Below are 10,029 nucleotides of genomic sequence, written 5' to 3'. Positions count from 1 at the left end.
CTGCAGTAGATTGAAGAACTCCTTGAGGGGTCCAATTGCCACTGCAGCTCAGCCTCCTCCACCACTTCGAATCTTCATCTCCATTCAACTGGCTTGATCTTTTCAATTCCCTACTTGCTATTTCATTTCAGTTTTGAGTTTCTGAATTATTTTGGAGAATTTTGATTTAGACGTTTGAGTAATTTATTTGTTATTCATTTAATTCACGTTATTTATTTTTATCGTTTCGTTAAGCTTTCATTTTAGTAGTGATTATAATTACGGTGGTTTAATTTGAGAATTTGTGATTTGAATATAATGATGAACCCTAGAACATTGATTTTGGGGCTTTTCAATTTTCAGTGCACGTTTTGTTAATTACTTCCTAATTTAGTTTAATTCTTAATTTAGTTTTATTAATTTATGAGTTTAATCTATTAGTCCTTTACATTCCAATCCGACAATCAAAATCTACAAACATGAATCTAGTCCATGACTAGTACACTTTTCCATCCATTGCACATACCATCATTTTATTTTCTCTTTGTGAAGTTTTTCACCCTTTTCAACGAGTTTGATTTTTAAGCAACTTTCCCTGAGGAGACGATTTAAGAATTTATTCCTAATTATTACACGACATCCTCCTGCACTTGGGATAGTTTTAGTGCTACTCATTTTTGAGTGAGTCACCCTCTCCTCTCTTTTTGCTTCTCACTCTCAAGCCAAACGGTTTCAAGTTAAATTTCAACTTGCTAATCTAACTCGAGGTGACCTTACCATCACAGATTATTTTGGTAAAGTAAGAGCGCTTGTTGACATGCTTGCTGCCTCTGGCACTCCTCTCTTTGATTCTGATTTTGTTACATAACTACTCACTGGTCTTGGTGACACATATGATACATTAGTCACAGGTAGAAACCATTTCTTCTCATGAACTATTTCAGTTGCTTCTTGTCCATGAAAGCAGGCTTGCTCACAGTACACGGAGCTCTACTGCGTTGCAACCCCCTGTCAATCTTGTCCACACTGGCAGCCGAGGAAACCTTCCATCTCGAGGTGGTCGCAATGGCAGAAATGGGAGAGGCAGATTTAATTACCCAAACAGAGGAGATCGTAGTTTTTCCCCAGCTACTCAACCAAACTCCTTTCCATCACAAAATAATCGCCGCCCTACCTGCCAAGTGTGTCAAAAAGCCGGCCATATAGCCCTACAATGCAGGCACCGTTTTGATCATAGCTATCAATTCAGTGCACCTTCTTCCTTCTCCGCAAATTTCACCTAGCAGAGCTCCATCTCAGATCCTACCTGGTATCCCGATTCGGGTGCAACCCATCACATAACCCATTCCCTCAACAATCTCAACCTTACCTCCGAACCTTACTGTGGTAATGAACAAATCCATGTAGGAGACGGTACAAGCCTTTACATTCAGAATACGAGTGAATCTTTCTTATCCCCTTCTTCATCATCTTCCTCCTCATTTCTTCTTAAAAACCTTCTTCATGTTCCTAACATCACAAAGAATCTCATCTCTGTTTCCAAATTTTGCAAGGATAATTCATGCTTTTTTGAATTTCATGAATCTTTTTTCTCTGTGAAGGACACATTGACGGGGACGATCCTCCTCACCGGGCCAATCCATAATAGCCTCTATGCCTTCCCTTCGGAGTCCAACCTCTCCTCCAACCATCCTTCAACATCAGCGAAAAATCTTCTGTCTCTCAATGGCATCGAAGGCTTGGCCATCCTCATCACTCCACTCTCTCAAGAATCTTGTGCACCAGCTGCTTGAAAGTTCCTCTCAATGTTTCCAAGTTCCAGTGCCCCGAGTGTCCTTTAGCCAAAAATCATCAACAGCCGTTTATTTCACATTCGGCCCACTCAAATAAACCACTAGAACTGGTATGTGCTAATGTTTGGGGCCCAGCCCATTTTGTTTCTAGACAAGGCTACAAATATTATGTCTCTTTTGTAGATCAATACACTCGGTTTACTTGGTTTTATCCATTAAAGCTCAAATCTGATGTTCTTAAGGTCTTTTCCAATTTTTTACCTTTCGTTGAACGTCTCTTAAATACAAAACTCATCACCCTTCAAACTAATGGTGGTGCTGAATTTCAATCTCTCACACCAGTCTGTCAAAAACTTGGAATTCATCACAGGTTTTTATGTCCACATACTCATCAACAAAATGGGCTTGTGGAATGAAAACACAGGCACATAGTTGAGACTGGGCTTGCTCTTTTAGCCCAAGCTTCACTTCCTTTTTCTTATTGGGCCGATGCGTTTGATACGACCGTCTATCTCATTAACCTCTTACCTTCACCAACAATTGCCAATCAAACACCCTTTTTCAAAATATACAAGCATGATCCCGACTACAAGTTTCTAAAAGTGTTTGGGTGTGAGTGCTTTCCCAACTTACGTCCTTACTACCAACACAAATTGAATTTTCGCTCTACATCATGTCTATTTCTTGGGTATAGCTCAATTCATAAAGGGTATAAATGCTTGGATTTAAAAACCAATCGGCTATACTTCTCACGTGATGTTATATTTCATGAAGATACATTTCCCTACTCAACCACTCGGCCCACAAATTTATCAACACAGCAACCTTCATGTGCCAGCCTACCCATTTTACATTCACAGCCCTCTCTCTTAGGCCCAGGCCCAAACCAAATACCTCCTTCATCTCACAGCCCACCGACACCCATTTACCACATGTTCCCATCGTCTTCTCAACCCGAAATCCCTAATTCCTCATCCCGAGCATCATCTGCTATTCCACCTCTCCTCTCACCGATCCAAAATCTCCCAAATTCCTCTTCGTCTTCTCCAATCGAAATTCCTCCTGCTTCTTCCCGAACAGCCCCTGCACTTCCTCTTCTAATACCTCCTCGATCACCCATCATCACAAGAGCTCAAACCCATTCTTCTCGACCCCGTATTCGAACGGACGGAATTGTACCGTATCCCTCTAGGCACTATCTTGCTACCACAGTGGTTCCTGAGACACCAAATAGCTATACCATTGCCTCCAAATACCCTGAATGGCAGGACGCCATGACCCAAGAATATCAAGCCCTTTTACAAAATAAGACTTGGACCCTTGTTCCTCCTAACCCCTCCTTCAATGCTCTTGGTTGCAGATGGATTTATCGAACAAAACTTCAAGCCGATGGATCTCTGGAGCGACGGAAGGCACGACTTGTTGCTAAAGGGTATCACCAGCAGTCTGGACTCGATTTCCACGAGACCTTCAGTCCTGTAATCAAGGCACCAACTATTCGGCTGATTCTCTCTATTGTAGTTGCTCGTGGTTGGCCCTTGTGCCAGATCGATATACAAAATGCGTTCCTACATGGAACCCTTACTGATCAGGTATATATGCATCAGCCCCAAGGATTTATTGATTCTCAATATCCTCAACATGTTTGTAAATTGTAAAAAGCGATTTACGGCTTGAAGCAAGCTCCAAGGGCATGGTTTGCCCAATTAAGTTCATGGCTGCTTAATTATGGCTTTCGGGCATCTCAGGCTGATGCCTCACTCTTTGTGCTTAGTCAGGGTGATCTGCGTATATATGTCCTTGTTTATGTTGATGACTTTATAATCACGGCCTCTAAAGACTGCCATTGATATGTTTATTTCGGACCTGAGCTTGGCATTCCCAGTTAAAGACTTAGGTGCTTTATCATACTTTCTTGGTGTAGAAATAACTCATTTGAGCACTGGTCTATTAATCTCTCAAAGAAAATACATTAAGGATCTCCTCACTAGGAGTAAAATGTTACATGCCAAACCTGTTACCTCACCCATGGTAGTCAATCTTAAGTTGTCCAAATTTGACTCACCAACCTTTGAGGATGCTACTCTATTTAGAAGTATTGTTGGAGGGCTACAATACTTGTCCCTCACCAGACCCGATATCTCTTACGCTGTCAATAAGGTGTGTCAATTCATGCACACACCAAAAGTGCCACATTGGGTTGCTGTGAAACGCATACTGCGTTACTTAAAAGCAACAATAAATCAGGGTCTGTTCTTCTCTTCTCAATCCTCCTTTAAATTACAAGCTTACTCCGATGCGGACTGGGCTGGATGCCCTGATGATAGAAAATCTACGGGTGGCTTCTGTACTTTCTTGGGTAAACATCTCATCTCGTGGAGCTCAAAGAAACAAAACACAGTTGCAAGGTCAAGCACCGAAGCTGAGTACAAATCTGTAGCTTCAGCAGCTATTGAACTCATTTGGCTCCAAACACTTATTTCTGAACTTGGCCTCCCACTCAGTCAAGCTCCAACACTATGGTGTGACAATATTGGGGCCACTTACTTGGCTGCCAATCCTGTCTATCACTCAAGGACAAAACACATGGATATTGACTTCCATTTTGTTAGAGATCACATTGCTGCCAAAACACTCAACATCTCCTTCATCAGCTCCAAAGATCAACTCGCGGACATACTTACCAAACCCTTGGTAACGGACAGATTTTGTAAGCTGAAGACGAGTCTCAATGTTGTTGACACGCCCTTGGACTCGAGGGGGCGTATTAATATAGAAGATATTGATGCACCAAATGCAACAACTACAGGGCACCATAGGCATTGTATACAATTGTATATTCTGTTTTTTGTCTCAAGTTTCATAACTGTTTTTTATTCCTTTCTGATTCTAGAACATTGTATAGAATTGTATATAAATACCCTTGTTATCATAATGAAAGCATGATGAGAATTCACAGCATATTTCATTCTAATGGTAAACACATGCTTGCTAAGAAAGTACCAATGTGATTGACACAGTAGAGTCGTCACTTCCGAAATTCGTTGGATTGTCTTTAAAGAGACAAAGTGACCACTAGTACATTGAACCTGGTTACATAAAGGAACTTTTTTTACATGAAAAAATTTCAGACTCAAAACAACATCTATGCTTCCCCCAAAAAGTCCAACCAATGGCAATACGGACCCAACTTTGGACCCTTCCATTACCTTCTTTTCAATGTATACTGAATCTTGGCATCCTTTTTAGTTTCCAGCTCATCCAGCTGCATGCAAAGTTCATATAAACAGATGATGAGAAAAAATAATAGTAATGTCAGCCTGGAAGCTTCCAAATGAGACCCATCCCAAGAGCATCTGTTTTTCTTTTTTTCCTACAATCCAGAAAGCAAAGAATTTGTGATAAATTAAAACTTGGAAACCAGGAAATCAGATGGGTACAGGATGTTTCGTGTAAAACAACTCATCTACTCAGCTGAAAAAAAAAAGAAAAAAAGAAAAAAAGAAGCTTATCCACTCAAGGACGGCTCAATAGGAATTGGGGCCTATGGCAAAAATTCAAAATGGGGAATCTTCTTATTTCAATATAATTATAGAAAAAATCCTAATTCTAAGCTTAAAATCTTATTTTTAAGACTATAATAAAAATTAAAAAAAAGTCACAGTAAAAACTATATTAACATTAACATAAACTAAAATATAACTAAATATAGAACCTAGCATGGTATTATATTAAAATAATAAAAAATTGTAAATTGTGAGGAGAATTATAGACCACCAGAACTTTTTCCTGGTGATATAGACAGTTCAGCAATCAGCATTGAGACTTGGATTTAAAGATTCAAATTTTTTAGGGTCTCACCATCTCAAATGCCACATTACTCTGTTTTTTTAAGCCTTCTAAGGCTACCATGTGGATATTCTATTTCCTATATTTCAAGCTACAATTCTATCATGCAGTAAATGGAGTAAAATAAAGTACGGAACTAGGCATTGATTCAATGTAAGAAGATCACTTGATACGAGACCTTTTCCTTTTTATCTTTCAAAAGAAATGTAGACCTTCTTTTACTTGTCAATACACAAGCTTTCTTGCACCCATCATCTTAGGAAATTCACGATGTTTGTCTTTTATTTTACGGACTCCTTTCGCCCTTTCTTTTTTTTTTTTTTTTTTTTGTGGGGGGGGGGGGGGGGGGGGGGGTGTTAAGGTTAGTAAAGTAGGGGCATTTATGCTTCTTTCCCTCCCTTAGGTAACCGCCTTAAAGGCCCACCCTTTCAGTAAGGCCTACATCTACCAGAAGAAACACCAAAGTAATTCCATTTTACCATATGATTTTCATTTATTGTCTGGCTGAAAAAAATGAAATTGAAAATATGAGATCTTAACCTTAAAACAGATGTTTTTCATGATCTGTTTTCCAAATACACCCATGTCCAACTTATCAGTGATACCTCAACTTAATATATCAATATTTGTCTCCAAGAAGTCCACAACAAGTGTACCTGGTTTTTTGAGCTGCTCAGTATGCCATATCACTGTGGGTCATTATGGCCTCAACTCTATCAAGTGATGCTTCCAACCGTCCAGAGTTCATGTTGAACAATGGTTCACTGGTACCCAGAGCCCTATTAAATTTAAGGATGCAAGGTTTCAACCATTATCAAATGTCAGTGTGAACATACAAAGAATCAAATGATTTCTACAAACTGTTTAGGAAGATGCACTTCAAAACAGTTAGAAGCTTCTAATGTTTTCCTCAAATATTCTGAACTTCAGATTGTAGTGCTTACATTTTCTTCAAGCATAAACATTTAGATTATTGAGAATTACCCAGTAATTTCAGGAAGAACATAGTCTGCCCTCCACCCAAAACGCAAATCCATGCCAGGAAACAAACCAAGTGTTGTCTTATTCCGAATCCGAGAAATGCCATCTCCACCCAAACACGTAGTAAGCTTCCATTTCCAACCAATTGCATTCAACTGAAAACTGTGGCCTATGCCAACCTGTATATACATCACCTTGAGTGTGAGAGCTCATTAACATTTGAAACTGTCATACTAACTAAAAAAAAATTTAAAACTGTCCATAATGCTTTGAATAAGCGTGCACATACTAGATGATATGATGCAAAAAGTCTGGTCAAAAGCTACCTTGAGCCATGTGTGCATATGATCATAAAAGGGATCAGTTTGGTGGTCACAACAAAGAAAGGTACTGTGAGGGGATATTTGAAAATGGTCTACTCTTTAGTAGTTTTCTTTTCATACAAGCCAAAAACCATCAAACCTGGAGATTTAGAAATTTGGTGATGGGGATTTTCTTTGAAACAAGGCGTACATCCTGATGTATAGGCTCATAGATGAACTTCCACCTTCGGTCAGGTGATAAGGGCTTCAGTACAAGCTTTGCTTGGTATTCATTCGTGGGAACATTGTAGAACTGAACCAAAATACCAATGAAATCAAGACATAAAATTAAAAAAACACATGTATTCAATGTGAACAGGATATGAGTAGAATACAATACAAATATTGTAGCAAGTAATCAATTACAAGATTAGTGAGAGTAATTCCATCCCAATCAAATACTTATTAGAAGAAAGGCACGCATCTGCTTTATTCAAGCTTTTTTCTTTCTTTCTTTGTTTTTTATTTTTTTATTTTTATTTTATAAGTGAATAGTTCAAGCATTCAGTTTCTATATCTACTGTACAGTGCAATATGCAATATAGCAAATCGTGTATTGTACCAAACTATGATACATACATATGTATTTATTTATATATATACGTAGATATAAATACAAACGTATGGTAGTAAAAGAAGTGCTTGGTATACAAAGAGGTCTTAGTGTGTCACAAATGAAGCTTCCAAACTGCCGTGGCTTAATGTAATATGATAGATCTACTTTGCAATAAAAAGATATTTATAATCTAAGGTACAATATCAAGCCGCATTAGTTTGTAAGCTTCCTTTTGTAAAACAATATGTAGCAAAGCATTTCTAATTGTAAATATATATGTCTTTATACATAAAAATAAATACACTTCCTTTTTCACTTCACTCAATAGGAAGTGTTCACGTATCATAACTGGCTAAGCTTATCTAACTAAGATCTAGGAGCCCAAGGGCTTCATATATGTTCCTTCTCAGCCAATTAAGGGTGCTAATATCCACATTTACATATAGAAGTAAATTGCAGTCATGGCAGAGAACAACAAGATCAACATCTTTTGAATATAGAAAATAAATGACAAAAACTCAATATAACAATTTAAAATAACATATTATTATCACCCCCCTTAGAAACTAGACAAGTCTAATTATATCCAAAGAGAAGCCCCACAGCGAAAGAACAATTCTAACTGAAAGAATTCTCCAACAATTGAGATGTCAAACTATTCACCAATCCTTTGAAACACGGACTTTTTTAAAAAAAAAAAAAAACTATGGATATAGTATATCCATTGGATACCAAAATTAGATACCACATCAAATACCAAACCAAATTATATAAAGGGAATGACACATCATAAAAGAGTTAAATTCCCATGATAGATCAATCCTCATATTACGACTATCGCAAACAAGCAAGCATTATTCTTGTAATTTGTTGACATAACTTCACAACCCTGGAGCAGAACTTGTAAAACGCACAAGAAATACACTTTTCACATCTTTCTATTCTGTTTTCAAGCAAAGGTACTGTTTCAGTCGCTAGACCACACCAAACCTGAAACCTATCTAAGTCCAAAACATTTAACCAAAAGAAAAATATTTCCAGCTATGTAAAGCTGAATTACTTAAGGTGCTCCATAATTAATATACTTTTATAAATTGATTAAAAAACAAAAGGCAGTTGAATTGGAAAAATATCAGCTTAATATTGTGAAGGCGTAGAAGGATACCTCCAAATTAAGACCAACACGAATACCTTGAACTTCTTTCCTGAACTTCAAAAACAACTCTGACGGCATCAAATTAATTTTGTATAGTTCTTCCCACGAAGTGGCTTCTTCGCCATTTGAAGTAGAATCCATCTTAGGAAACTAAAAATTCAAAAGACTGCCGATAATTAACAATCCCATTTATTTCATTTGATCTAGTAGTCCACAATAAACTCAGTCCCATAATTTAGCACCCAGAAGAGACAAAACAAAACCATTAATTTTTCTTTTTGTTTGGAAGAAAATTGCTTTTGAATTGAGCGCATCAAACATTAAACATATACAAGGTTCAGGTTCCCTACGTTAAATTTTCAGGGGAAGTGACATGAAAGGAATGGAAAAAGGAAAAAAATACCTCTTAAACTGGGTACGCGAAAGCACCCGCGTGTTGCTGGAGTTGGGCTCTGGTACTGGGTCTCTGGCTCTGAACTGTGACAGGAAAAGGAAATGCGCAGAGATTTCCGCCAAAGCGGGCAGATTTTTATATTAGGTTTTTTTTTTATTATTATTATTATTATTTTTTTAAATTAATGCTACTTATATGTGATTATATGAGAGTGCGAAGTGTTACATGGACCTTTAAAAAGAAGAATGTGTTATAAACCGATTTGTATTATTATTTTTAGTCATCAATTAAAATCATATTTAACCATTAATTAAAACTATTTTTAATCATCAATTATGACCGTTATTAGTTATCAATTATAACTTAAACTATACATAAACAATATTTATACTCCTATATATATAGATGTTATTCACTTGTATAAGTTATATATTTTCAGTATTAAATAACAATGTTTTCTCTTATAATATTATTTCTTTTTTTAGTTTTATAACATCTTATCAGCACAAAACTCTGTTGATTCTGAACCTAGTGGTCTTCTATTTCAAGTAAGTTTTTTAATATATTATTTGAAATCTCAAGGTGAATATTAAAGATTATATTACTTGATAAAATTATACATTTATTCTCATAGTTTATATTTCAGTTATATCTATGATGAATTAATACTCCCATAATTTATTTTTCAATTATATCTGTGGGGAATATTATCTATGGTGAATTAAAATTTCCATAATTTACATTTTAGTTATATCTGTGGTCAATTTTTATTCACATAGTTTATATGCAAGTTCTATTTATTTTTTTTATACTTGTTATGAATTATTGATGATAAGATTCATCTTAGAATAGAAATTGAGCATCCTTGTAGGATCGCCCTAAACCAATAATATTATTGAGTACCTCATAATAAAAGATCTATTAATTCTGTGAGATATTTTAAATAAGTGATACGTGTA

The 10,029-nt window shown here is 36.6% G+C and overlaps 1 protein-coding gene across 2 annotated transcripts; it reads right to left on the bottom strand.

The window, feature by feature from the left end:
- Positions 1-4,715: 4,715 nt before the first annotated feature.
- Positions 4,716-9,215, bottom strand: LOC122306685. Of its 2 annotated transcripts, none has more exons than XM_043119148.1 (6): positions 9,080-9,215; positions 8,686-8,826; positions 7,065-7,217; positions 6,606-6,781; positions 6,278-6,400; positions 4,716-5,145 (listed from the first exon to the last, which is right to left on the bottom strand). In XM_043119148.1, exons 2-5 carry the CDS (start codon positions 8,815-8,817, stop codon positions 6,295-6,297), a joined length of 567 nt encoding a protein of 188 aa, XP_042975082.1. In that variant the 5' UTR covers positions 8,818-8,826; positions 9,080-9,215; the 3' UTR covers positions 4,716-5,145; positions 6,278-6,294. The 2 variants fall into 2 exon arrangements, with proteins under 2 accessions (XP_042975082.1, XP_042975081.1); XM_043119147.1 differs by having other exon boundaries at positions 4,716-5,037.
- Positions 9,216-10,029: the final 814 nt, after the last annotated feature.

This window comes from Carya illinoinensis, chromosome 4 (genome assembly GCF_018687715.1).
Source record: "Carya illinoinensis cultivar Pawnee chromosome 4, C.illinoinensisPawnee_v1, whole genome shotgun sequence".
NCBI classification, from domain to species: Eukaryota; Viridiplantae; Streptophyta; class Magnoliopsida; order Fagales; family Juglandaceae; genus Carya; species Carya illinoinensis.
This window is presented reverse-complemented; position numbering and strand designations above follow the sequence as displayed.

Coding starts and splice junctions, on each gene's coding strand:
- LOC122306685 (XM_043119148.1), bottom strand. CDS start 8,817: ATGGATTCTACTTCAAATGGCGAAGAAGCCACTTCGTGGGAAGAACTA. Junction 6,782..7,064: donor CCAAATTTCTAAATCTCCAG/GTTTGATGGTTT, acceptor ATGTATATACAG/GTTGGCATAGGCCACAGTTT. Junction 6,401..6,605: donor GTTCTTCCTGAAATTACTGG/GTAATTCTCAAT, acceptor TAAATTTAATAG/GGCTCTGGGTACCAGTGAAC.